Raw genomic sequence first — 12570 nt, forward strand, 5'->3', positions numbered from 1 at the left:
AGCAAGACAGAGGCTAAGGGAATTTTGCTACATTTTACAACCTTTCTTGCCAAAGTTGTTAAGTGAGTCACTGCAGTTGTTAAGTTAGCCAAAGGTTGTTAAATGAATCTGGATTCCACACTGACTTTTCAGAAGATCGCAAAAGGTGATCACATGACCCCAGGACACAACAACCATCCTAAATATGAGCCACTTGTCAAGCACCTGGATTTTGATCACCCAACCATGGGGATGCTGCAAAGGACATTAGCAGAGAAAAACGGGGATAAGTCACTTTTTTCAATGCCACTGTAACTTTGAACAGTCACTAAATGAACTGTTGTAAGTCGAGGACTCCCTATATTAAGAAATCAGGAGAGGCCTCGGAGCCCCTTTCCCAAGCAGGGCAGAAGCTTTGGTAAACTGCACCTCCCTTCATAATTTCCAAAGGGCAGCTGACTGATAACAGAATATTGTCTTACGTACTCAACGCCTCTAACAAAGGCAGCTGCAGCTCACCAAACTTCTTCCTTTTAATAAAATGTGAAAGGCAAAAAAAAAATGCTCAAGAACAGACTAACAAATCCCTCCGTAACTGTGATATGGGCAGCATATAAATTAAATAAACAATGAAGAAAGCCAAAATGCTGCTAAAGGTTTTTTTTTTTAAAAAAAACCGTATTATTGCTTAAATCAACTGTTTTGTCTGTCTACAGAGGAAAGCTGGAATTTGGAAACTGGTTCTGTATTGTGTTTCTCAATTCAACAGCATGACAATGTAAAAGGATCACTGGCACAGAGCTACGGTTGGACTGTTCACCCACCAATGGGAAATCTGAGCTGGGATTAGGCCATCATAAGACAATTTTACTGTAAGTTTTACTTAGTGTACTAAGTAAACGTTTTACTAAGTGTTTTACTCTTCTGACGTGTAGATTGCATTAGGTAATCCTGCTCAATGCAGGAAGAATTGCAAAATATATTACTTTTAGTTTTTGCACAGAAAAAAACAAGTGTACTTCCAATCTCCCTTAGGGAAATGCACCAAAACCTAGTTAAAGAAGGGTGCCATCAGCTGTTGCTGCATCACCTGAAGCAAGGAGGCTGCTGCTGCTCAGAAATACTGATCAAATCTTAGCCAAGTAACATCCAAACCTACAGTCATAAAATACTTGGGGATATGGACTGCTTCCTTCATTTTAGCTAATACATTCAAATACATACAGTAATAACAATAAACTCTGGCCTGACTCACCTGAAGCAATCTCTGCTCACCTCCTATGCAAATATTTCCAAGAAAAACGAAAGCAGCAAAGAAGACGTCTATATCTTCTCTCAGCTCTGATGAAAATGTCCACACACAAGGAATCCAAGTGAGACTTCATGCCCACAGTATCCAAACACAAGTGGGGAAAGAGAAGATCTCTATTTCAACAGATTTTTTTCATTCAATTACATCATGCAACAGGATGTCCCCAAAGGGACACCATCACAATCTGCTAGCAAGCATCTAACAGACCCGGCTTTGACGGCTCCGAGCTCTCTTTAATTTATTTATTTATTTATTATTTATTACTTGAACTTATTAGTCGCCCCCTCTCCCCACAGGGACTCGGGGCGACGTACAAAGGTATTATATAGCGTATAGAGGAGGTAAGAATAAATAAATAAGTTACAATACTTAAAAAAGTTAAAACCCCAGTGAAATTAACCCTTAAAAACTAAAATTACAATTAAAAATGCCCTGGGCTGGGGAGGTTGTAGAGTTATGCCAGGTCAGCTAGTCGAAACAGGTAGGTTTTCAGCTTCATACGGAAGGAGCGAAGGTCGGTTGTAGTTCTGATGTCTGGGGGGAGGTCATTCCAAAGGGTGGGGCCCACTACAGAGAAGGCCCTACTTCTGGGCGCTGCCCTCTGGCACTCTCTGGAGGACGGCACCCGGAGTAGTCCCTCTCTGTGTGAGTGGACGGGTCGCAGGGATGTATGGGGCAGGACGCGATCCCGCAGGTAACTAGGCCCTGTGCCATGGAGCGCTTTGAAGGTGGTAACCAGTACCTTGAAGCGCACCCGGTAGACCACAGGAAGCCAGTGCAGCTCGCGCAGGATAGGTGTTATATGGGAGAACCTCGATCTCCCCATAATTACCCGCGCGGCTGCATTCTGGACCAACTGCAGTCTCCAGGTGCACCTCAAGGGGAGCCCCATGTAGAGAGCATTACAGTAGTCCAGGCGAGACGTCACCAGCGCGTGAGTGACTGTACGCAAGGCCTCCCGGTCCAAATGATATCAAAGTGTGCAATTTGAATGAAAAAAAGGCAATACTGTAGGAAAATGTTAGCGCCAACATTCATGACATCTTGTGCTTCCTCCCCACAGAAAAAATATTCTCTAAACTTAGATATGGGAATTAAAAAAAAAAATTAAATTGAAGCTCCCAATATGAAATCTCTACATCCATTTTACTATTATTTGACTCTTTGGTACAATAATTATTGCAAGCCAGTCCCTCAGTTGAGATGGGCAGCTATAAAAACTGAATGAATAAATAAATTATAGCTCTTCAGGCAATGGTCACAAAGCCATTTTCTATGCAAGCCTATGATATGTATTTGGAAATAAATTCAATTTGTTCATTGGAGCTTAGTTTTTAAAAACAAACAAGGAAGAGAAGATAAGTGGCATTATTCCTTAAATGTAATCTTTACATTAGCAATAATTAATGTACTCTAATATGATCACTTACTTATATACCAGCAGTAAAACATTGTTTTATTCTCCTTATATACATTGACTGCATATGCACCAAAGACAAATTCCTTGTGTGTCCAATCACACTTGGCCAATAAAGAATTCAATTCAATTCAATTGTATTCTATTCTATTAGGCGAACCTTGTACAACTCACTAGAAGCAAGCCAACTAATTTTAGAACAAGACTGGAAAAATCTTAGATGGCACACAAGGGTCTGCAATTCTTATTCTGAAAGTATTTGGTGCTGAAATATTTAGGCACCACCTGACTCTGGATAGCTTACAACACAAAGAAAAAAAACCCAACATAATGATTTACATAAACAGCAACTGGGTTTTTAAAGTGAATGTTAGAAATTCAAATATCCTTCTACTTTGTCATACATTGTACTATATTCTAAAAAAAACCCTACTTGGGAAACTATTCTAAATGTTAACCTGGGAAATTAAGCAGTAAGGAGACAAGGCCTATGAACTGCTTCCCACTCCATGGCACCAAGCCCACGAAGGGCTATCCTGGATCAAGTTCAAAAGCCTGCCTGGGCCGGAAGCGATGCCCATGGAAGTCCACACACAGCCCATCCCTCAAGAAAAATAGTCACAAACAGCTTCAAAGGCAAAGCCGCATCTGGAGGCCATGAGCTCTGGGCAGCGAAGAGCCCATCAGCCCCCCCCCCCCCCCCCGACAACTTGAGTCCTAGAAGTTCAGAAAAGTGATTCCCACCAGCGCTGGGCACAAGGCGGGTCGATGGGATGGAAGGTTTCCTGGTTTGAAGGGTAAGATCGAGAGGGAGACGGGGAGGTATTTCATCGTCATATATTATTATTATCTTCCTCCTAGCATTTCCACTTGTTCTCTGGTTTCGGGTCCAGCGGCTGTCGACCCAGGGACGGACGAAGCGGCTGGCCCCTGGAGGCTGGCCCTCGGCTGCCCGTCCCGAGATCGCCCAGGGGCCTTTGGGGCCAGAACTCGCCGTCGCCGTCTCCTCCTCCTCCTCCTCCGAGGCAAGAGGAATCCAGACGCGGAGCATAAGAGGAACCCCACGCAGGCGCCCCGTTTCCCGGCCTTCCCTCCCCGAGGTCAACTCCGTGTCCCCCCCTCCCCTTTCCCAAAGGCGCCCCCTCCCCCTTCCCACGGCAGCCTCACCTCAGCAGAGCCGCCTCGAGCCCCCCCCACCCCCACCCCGGCGGAGGCCCCCCACCCGCACCCCGCTCAGGGCCGGTGGGTGGATGGGGGCGGCTGCTTTCTCCCCGGAGGCTTCAGGCGAGCGCTCCTCCGCCGACCCCCAAAGGCCGCAGGCTCCTCCCGGCGCCCCCGGGGCCCCCTCGCCCAGCTCACCTGAAGGGGCCACAGCCGCCGCTCTTCTCCTCGGGCGGCGTACGCTCCTTTCCCCTCCCAGCCGGAAGTGGGGCCTGCACCGGAAGCGCCTTCCGCCCCTGCGCCGCCACGAAGGTTCCGGCGGCGAAAAGGTCCGGCGCGAGGGATCCGTCTGCGCGGCCTGGAGGCGGTTCACGGAGCAGCGGCCTTTCGTGATCCAGATCCAGATCCCGCGGGAGGCCTCGCGCCCGCCCTCCCCACCGCCGGCGCGCCTCAGCGGCCCCGGACTACGACTCCCAGAGTGCTCCGCGGCCAGCACAGCTCCGCGATGGCGGCGCCCGAGGAGGCCAGCGACAGCGAGGAAGACGCGGCGGCCTGGCAGCGCCTGCGGGAGGCGGCCTGGGATCCGGCGCTGGGCCGAGCGGCCGCCGTGCCTCCAGTCGGTAGGGCTTCTTGGCTTGCGAGCGCCGAGCGCGCCGGGCCTCCTCTGCGGCCTCCGGGAAGGCGCCTCGATCCGTCCGGCGTCTGGTGGCGCCGGCGCCCCGGTTACCAAGAGGCAGCCCTAGCCTTTCCCGGCGCCTTGGGGCCTGAGGAATTAGCCTCCGCGGCGGCCTTTCTCTTAGGCGGGCCCTTCGGTTGCTGCCACGATGGAGTCTTTGGGGGTTACGTGTATCACAAAAGATACTTATGTGTTTATATACAAACACATGGACACACACACATTTTACATTTAAACAGGTAACCCTCGACTGAAAACGGTTCGTTTAGTGACCATTCGAAGTTCAACGGCACTGAAAGAGGAGACTTAGGACAATTTTCCACACAGCGAGGGTCGGGAGAACCCGATGGTCGGGATTCACATCCTTGTAAATCCTGGGCTAATGAAAGCCACCTTTTGCGACATTCTGACAAGCAAAGTCCAACCAGACACCCTCAGACAAGTGGAGGAGCATTGGGAAAGGGGCAGAAATCGGTGGTGGTGGTGGTGCGTATCTATCCCTCTGTGGCCAAGACCTGTTTTGCAGTACTTCTGATCCTGTGTGTGTGGCTGATGTTTTTAGATATTTATGCTCTGCCTGGTTAAAAGAAAAACCTGGGACAGGAATTAACACTCTTCCTGATGCTGACTGGGAGGGATGAGAAAATGGCTGGCATGCAGAAACAATCCAGCCTTCCCTTCTTATGTGCTGACACTTCATGAAAGTGGATCGACTGACAGCGTGAAGAGAGCTGCGTCATGTGAGCAGATCTTCGTGCAAGAGGTCAAATGCAAGCGAGTGTAGCTTCAGAGGGATTAAAAAAACGAGTTGGTGGTGTTGCCTCCCAAGTGGGAAAAAATTCTGGTTTCAGCATCACTTGTTGAGGAAGCCTCTCCCAGCACCTGCAGGTTTCGCCTGTCTTCATGTATCATCTGACGTTTAAGGCTTCAAGAAAAGATCTTTTAAGGACAAAGAATTCAGCGTTCAGTGGTGGAGAGAAACTGGGGTCAGAGTTCTCTTCTCCAGACTAAATGTGCCAAAAGCCACCAACCTTCTATTCCTCAACTTCCAAGCACCTGGTCTCAATTGCGTCCCTCCTCCACTAGGCAAATGCCTCTCCTAAAACGCAGTACAAGTATTCCTCATTTGCTGGCTGCAGTTGGGACAGTCCGTCACTAAGTGATGTGGTTGTTAAGTGAATCATCTGCAGTCATTAAGCACGACATGTTGTGACTTCCAGCCAGCTTTCCATAGCCTTTGCTTGTCAGAAATGGCAGCAGAGGTTGCGGTGATGGTCCTGTGGCTGTACGGATGCTGTGATGGCCACAACTTCAAGAACAATTGTAAATCATCTTTTCAGAGCTGTCGTAATTTCAGATGGTTGCTAAATGGGTAGTCAGTAAGCAAGGATTACCTGTACAGTATCCAGGACTGGAATTCATATTTCAGGTGCCATTTGATCAGCGTAGGACAGAAAGAAATGATTACTTATTTTATCTTGATCTTTATCTGTTGATGCTGCTTAAAATTCTACAGGTAGCCCTCGGTAGACTACAATTGAGCCCCACAAGCAAAGCCAATGGGGAAACCGGATTCACTTAACAGCTGCTGTTAAGTGAATCTGGTCTCCCCCTTGGCTTTGCTTGTCAGAAGGTCTCAAGAGGGGATCATGTGACCCCAGTATATTGCAACCATCATCAATACAAGTCAGTCGTCAAGCATCTGAATGTAGATCATGTGAACATGGGGAGGCTACAATGGTCATAATTGTGAGAAATGGTCATAAGTCACTTTCTTCAGTGCTGTTGTAACTTCAAATAGTCACTAAATGAACTTGTAAGTTGAGGACTACCTATACCCGCCTTTCTTGTTTCACTCTCCTACTGTTGGCTTCTATTCGCCTTGTGATCCATTGAGACATCCGGGTGCCTTTCACGTGTCTGGTTCCTCCTTTTTAATATCTTACATTTTTTCCTTGCTTTTGTCTCTGTTTACATTCATGCTGCTGGGTTTTGCTCAAGGCAGCCGAGCTGTCTGTAAACTGTTAACCATTTCCCTGGTTGCTTGTCAAAGCCATTTATCAAACAGAGCCTGCCATCCTCCCCTTGATGCTCCCCTCCAGCTCAGCACAGAGCCATTGGGCCTTCTCTGGTTACAGCGGTTCAACCAGCTCTGCATCTACTCAGGGGTAGCATCGCCTGACCTCTGTCTTATGACTTCTTCTCTACTTGGCTCTCAAGGGGGACTTTTGTCAAGGGCTTTGATGAAGCTCAAGCAGAGTCTGGGCGCTGCGTTCCTGCGGTCAGTTAAACTGGTCTTTCTGTCAAATTCTCAATGGACCACTAGGACTATTTCGGCCATCAGTTTTCTATATTTCCACATTCTTTAGTCACAGCTCTTGTGAATTCATGTTGGAAGTTTTTTTTTTTTAATTTGGATTTTTCTTTTCAGAGAATTCTTGGAAAAGGAACCAGCGAGCAAATGAACGCAGCATCAGGTAATTAAGCTGTCCCCAACTACATCTACTAGAGCAGGAGTGTCAAACTCCATTTCATTGAGGGTGGTGTTTGACCCCGGGGGGGGGGGGGGCTCAATGTCACTCATGTCAGGGACGCCTTTGGTCCAGGTGCTCTGCCAGCGACCACTGTTTTCACTGGCAAAGGCACCGCAGGCCAGTCCTTTGCTGTTTCTAGGGCAGCCCCATGGGCCAGATCTAAGCATCCCGTGGGCCTGATCCACCCACCGGGTCTTGAGTTTGACACCCCTGTACTAGACATAAATCTGACTCTTAAACAGTGGCCCCTCTACAAGTAAGAGAAACATATGTTTGTGGATGAGGAAGACTTGAGGAGAGAAGGCTGAAGTCCTTGTCTCTCGGCATGCCAGCTTCCCAAAGTCAAGAATCAAAATGTTCAGCCACTGCCCTACTGTAATCCCCCTCCAAAAACCGGGGTTGTGGAGAGAGAAATCCTGTAGGCAGGACTTACTTAGGAGGAGTCTGTTTCCTCACTGAATTGGGGATCATTTCCTGCAAGTCACATTTAGAAATTAGACATCTACTACACTGAAAGCCGAGGAATCCCGGGTCCAGTGTTTCTTCTCCCACAGCTTCCCAGGGCCATCCACTCAGGAGCATGGACTTCAGCTCCCAGCAATCAAAAATCATTGCAGAGACTGCTGGGAACAGTAGTCCATATGAATTATCTGTCCTGGATGGCATGAACTGCAGTTGTGCCAGCATTCTCTGGGATCCCCAAATCCATCCAAGTGATTATGTTGAAAGTAAACTATCCGAATGGCAAGTGTTTGATGGACGCCTTCTAGAGATTGCTCCTATGGCGAAAGGACTCCCAGAAAATAACTAAATCTTCTTTCTCCCGAAACAGAGAGAAGATCTGCAATCATGAGCAGGATGGAAATGAACTGCAGACCACACCAGAATTCCGAGCACACGTTGCAAAAAACCTGGACACCATCCTGGACAAGTAGGCACAAGCATTTCATTAACATTTCCCCTTAGGTGTGGCCTGGTGAGAGCTTTTCATCGAGAATCCTGAATAGCAATAGCAATACACCTAGGCTTATATGCCCTTCACAGACTGAGTCTACCTTGAGCCAGTGAGAATTGAACTGATGGCACTTGGCAGAATTAGCCTGCAGTACTGCATTCTAACCACTGTGCTATCGCATTCCTACCCCAAGGGTCTTATCGATATACTGCAGATACCTCTTGGTTGGCGATATGCAGGTGTCAGTGTTGTTGCTTGCAAAGCTGTTTCTAGATTAGACATCCTGATCTACACAGAGTCACGTGAACCTCCTTGGGGTAAAACTCCGTGAGGTGCTTCTAACCCAAATGTGCCAACCTGGTTGGTGTGGTCCTTGGCAGGGAATGCTTCATGTTGCATGGATACAAGCAAGGCTGGCTGCCCGACTTCTCAATTCACTTCTTTCCAATCAACATGTTCCTTGGAAATCTTGATGGGCAGCAGAGGTCAATATATACATTTTACATACACACACACACACACACACACACACACATACATATATATATAGATATTGTGTGTGTCCCCTCATTTATTAACTGCCTTTTTTAGTGACTCTTTGCAGTTATGATGGTGATGAAGCAGTAACTTTCCATGCAATCCTTGCATTTAAGCCTTTGCAGATCATAGGAAAGTTGAAGTGAAATCATCAGCCCAGTGGCGGTGCTTCTTCTTAGCGGCCACTTTGTTTAATGACTGAGTTGTGGGTTCCCATTGTGGTCACTATATGAGGACTCCCTGTAGATACGACTCAGGCCCACGAAGCTAAGAGAAAATAAGAGAGGATCAATCTGACAGAAAGTGAGGCCTTTGGACTGGAGGGGACGACGTGAAGCTTTCTCTATTAACAGGAGAGCTAAAAGGCAGGTCAGAAAGCAGGCATGAGGGTTTCTCTCGTTGTGATGAAGGTTGCAGGTGAAAGGAGGGACCGACAGGCTGGAGGCATTTGCATGTGACACACCTCAGGGACAGGATAACAGAAGAACCAGAGAGGGATTTGCTGGCAAAATGTCATCCAGGGGAAAGTTTTTATATGCCCTCCATCTCCCTGTCCGGCAACTCTGAGCAGTTAGAATATTCCGTTAAGTGGCCTGGATGGATGTGTTGAAACAAGACGAGAGATGATTAACCTGACTTTCCTTCCTTGAAACTAATCGAATAACGCCTGATGTCAAAATAAGGGTCTGTCTTGGTGAAAAGGTCCATTGCTTCCCCCATCAGCTGTGCTAAAGTCCTAGATTTCTCCCTGCCTTTCTCTAGGTGTGGGGGGAGGGGAAGACCTCTCTGGATGCTCCGGCTTTTTCTCCTTCCACCCGCATTCCTGCTTTGGCCGATGCCCCCTGAAGTCATTTGGGCAGAATCCGTTCTGCTGGTCTGGGCCCATATCTCTGGTTTGAGGGCCCCAGATTTTGGGGCCTTTGCTCTCCTGGGAACCTGGGCCAGCTGGGAGTGTGAAATGACCAGCAAGCCCTTGGCTGCAGATTTAGCCTGTGTTTTTATCAGGCATGAGAGGCTGCGAGAAAACTCCCCGCAAGCCGCCCTTGGCACCATGCAGAGTGGCAGCCCTGGCTTCCTCTCTCCCTCCATTGTGCTGATCCTGCTTTTCCTTTCAGTGCGATAACCCTCTCGACGTGCCCGTTGCGACTCCCGCGAGACGAGAACAGCGTCTCCCTGGAAGAAGACAGTGGTGAGTCGCCTGCCTGGGGGAAATCCCTCGGGGTAGGTGTGTCCTGTTGGGGCTCTAGAGCAGGGATGCTGTGCTGGCTGGGGAATCCTGGGAGTTGAAGTCTTAAAGGTGCCAAGGTTGGACACCCCTGGTCTAGGTGGACGCTTGAGCTGCACGACGGGATGGATGGGCTGTGTGTGTGTGTGAGGTTCATCCCTTTCAAAGGGTCCGTCTTTCGGCACCAGAATTGATGCTTGCAATGTGGGCTGTAGGAAGCTCAGCTCCTGTGAGCCTCTTCTTCCTCCTTTCAGGCCCCAGCTTTTAATTCTAGGAAGCAGCCTGAGGGTTGCCTGGCCCAGCCTGAGCAGCTGACTCACACAGCACCTTCCCTTTTTTTCCTCCTGAAATGGTGCAGGCTTTCGCCTCTTTTCCTCCTCTGTCCCAGGAGACGGTGGGGAGCCAGAAGCTGCCCCTCGGAAACGATCAGCGTTGCAGCGTTCCAACTCCAGGTGAGGAATGGGAGCGGGGGGGTCTCTGCCATGAAAAGGGGCAACAGACAACGGCCTCGGCTGCTGATGTAATGCACTGAAGCCTTCTGGTTTGCAAATGGGCCTCCGTCAGTCCCTGAGGGAGGCTCAGGCTCTGGGCTCTGGCAGCCTCGCCCTCCTGGGTGCCTTTTATTTCATTTATTCATATCTCATTCAACTCAAGGTGGCAAGTATACTAATACTCCTTCCTCCTCCTGTTTTCCCCACAACAACCCTGTGAGGTGGGTTGGGCTGAGAGAGAATGGCTGGCCCGGATATCCAGGCGGCTTTCATGCCTGAGGCAGGACTAGAAGTCACTGTCTTCTGGCCCAAAGTCTTCCAGGCGTCCTTCATGCCTAAGGAGGGAGTAAAACTCACGGTCTCCTGATGATTGGCCCAAGATCGCCCAGCCAGTTTTTGTGCCTAAGGTAGAACTAGAACTCACCCCCTCCTGGTTTCTGTCCTGGTGGCTTGACCACTAAACAGTCTTTAATTGAATGGAGATAGCCTTGGTCATCTTTAAGCCATGGCTTAGAGATGGACCAAGGCAGTAGATTTTAATTGATGCCAGTCCAATGTTACCTCTCTTAGTACAGCATGCAGCACCATAAATGGACTCAGTTTGTGTGATTGTGTCCACCCAGGATAAGAAGCGCATTTTAGCCAAGCATCTCGTGCAAACTCAGCGCATGAAGTTGGGTGAAATACAAAGAATATTGGTTGAATGACTGATGATTAAAGATAAGTCAGCATGACTCACTCATAAAGGAAAGAAACAGCTGGTCTTCAAACAGCTGTTAATATGGCTTCCTTAATATACACCCACCCCCTTGTGTTTCTGGATCTTTCATAACAGTCGGCCGTTTCAGTCTCAGAATTGTAAACCATTAATAAGCAGATATAGGTATGTATCAGCCAACTATGGGCAAAAACGTAACTCTGCTTTCCTCCCCAGCATTGCTTGGGATTCTTCCAGCGGCCTGGAGAGTGACCCAGAGTGGCAGAGATGCCAAGAGGCTGCGGTGACAGCAGCAGACATTCTGAAGCAGAGTGGTCTGCCACCACCAGCGGCCCAGGACTCCGGCCAAACAAGAGAGGCCGGATGGAAAAAAGTCAAGAAGAAGAAGAAGAAGAAGAAAGGGAAAAGAGGGGAAAGTGGCCGGCCAGAGGCCATCGGAGCAGCGGGTAATAGCCAGAACAAGGAGCCCTCATGTCCCATCAGTCCAGAGGCCGTCAGTTGGACAGAGACGAGGAAGAGGAAGAGGAAGAGGCGGGAAACAGAAGCAGGAACGGAATGACCCTCCCCCCAATACTTATTTGCCAGGGGGAGTTTGCAGGCCAGCCTGTCAAAGTGGACACCCCAACTGCTGCTTTCTCCAGTGACCCCAGTGGCTCTTGGAGCTGCAGGACATTGGGGGGGGGGGAGTGAAGACGGTGAGAGGGCATGGATGACCACCTTTGTGGGTCACCTGGGGGGGAGCAGCCAGAACAATTTCTGTTTCCTTACCTGGTCCATCTGAAGAATGACGTGACTCTGCTTTTGCAGATATGGTTCCAGTCTCTGTGAGATGGTCATTTTGTGAATAGTCAATATACAAAAAACAGTATTTTAGGTACAGCGTCTCCTTTGTTTTATTGACCAAAAGTTAAATATATTTACAAAACAGAGCTGAGGAGGCCCTTGATTCTGCAAGTGAAATCTCCAGAGTGCCCTGGGGTCTGAGAGCAGCACCTGGAGGTTGAAACATCCAAATGGGTAAATTTGGCTACTGATTTACACGATTCAAAAGCTCAGTGAATAATATTTTGAGCCTGAAATAAGTACAGCCTGATGCGTAGACTAGACCTATGCCTAGTTCATTTCGGACTTTCCTTTTCACTCTGACTTGACCAGTGATTTCCCCTCTGGCTTTTTTCTTCTCGCTTCTTTGCCCGTTTTGTGCGGAGACACTGATCTCCAGCGAGGCCAAGACTAAGCCAGCATGTCTCCAGAGATTCACTCTGAGGGAAGTTTGAATTGTGCATTTTGAGTAGAGGCCTTCCTGGCTAAGTTTTTGCAGGTGATAGCAGACACTCTTCAGCTTCAGCTCTGCCTCCGACCACAGTGCAGGTGTCTCCAAAGCCTGATCCTAAAACGAGCAGCCACTAGGGGGAAAAACACAGCTAGTATTCTGTGCTTCAAAAATAAACCCTTGTGGAGGAAAAAAAAGCCTGTTTCTGCAACTGGTTCAAATTATGCCCAGTCAGAGGCTGTGGTGCATAACTAACCTGGCACTTTTGCGGGGAGGGGGTCCGAATCCAGGA

The 12570-nt window shown here is 48.7% G+C and overlaps 2 protein-coding genes across 2 annotated transcripts in view; one reads left to right on the forward strand and one right to left on the reverse strand.

Annotated features, from left to right (window-relative positions):
- Positions 1 to 4191, reverse strand: part of RNF185 (ring finger protein 185) — a 22547-nt gene extending 18356 nt beyond the window's left edge. Inside the window, exon 1 of the mRNA XM_081966682.1 lies at positions 4068 to 4191. The gene's annotated coding sequence lies outside the window, so the exon portion shown is untranslated. The remainder of the gene's footprint in view (positions 1 to 4067) is intronic.
- Positions 1 to 11882, forward strand: part of LOC309399060 (protein CUSTOS) — a gene marked incomplete at its 5' end in the record, with an annotated part of 14996 nt that extends 3114 nt beyond the window's left edge. Inside the window, 8 exons of the mRNA XM_081966525.1 lie at positions 3602 to 3733; positions 3844 to 3950; positions 4074 to 4489; positions 6977 to 7022; positions 7912 to 8010; positions 9687 to 9760; positions 10155 to 10248; positions 11222 to 11882. Of these exons, the coding sequence (XP_081822651.1) occupies positions 3602 to 3733; positions 3844 to 3950; positions 4074 to 4489; positions 6977 to 7022; positions 7912 to 8010; positions 9687 to 9760; positions 10155 to 10248; positions 11222 to 11564 (1311 nt within the window). The 3' untranslated portion in view covers positions 11565 to 11882. The remainder of the gene's footprint in view (positions 1 to 3601; positions 3734 to 3843; positions 3951 to 4073; positions 4490 to 6976; positions 7023 to 7911; positions 8011 to 9686; positions 9761 to 10154; positions 10249 to 11221) is intronic.
- Positions 11883 to 12570: the final 688 nt, after the last annotated feature.

This window comes from Natrix helvetica (genome assembly GCF_964273705.1).
Source record: "Natrix helvetica genome assembly, chromosome: 14".
In the NCBI taxonomy this organism is placed as follows: Eukaryota; Metazoa; Chordata; class Lepidosauria; order Squamata; family Natricidae; genus Natrix; species Natrix helvetica.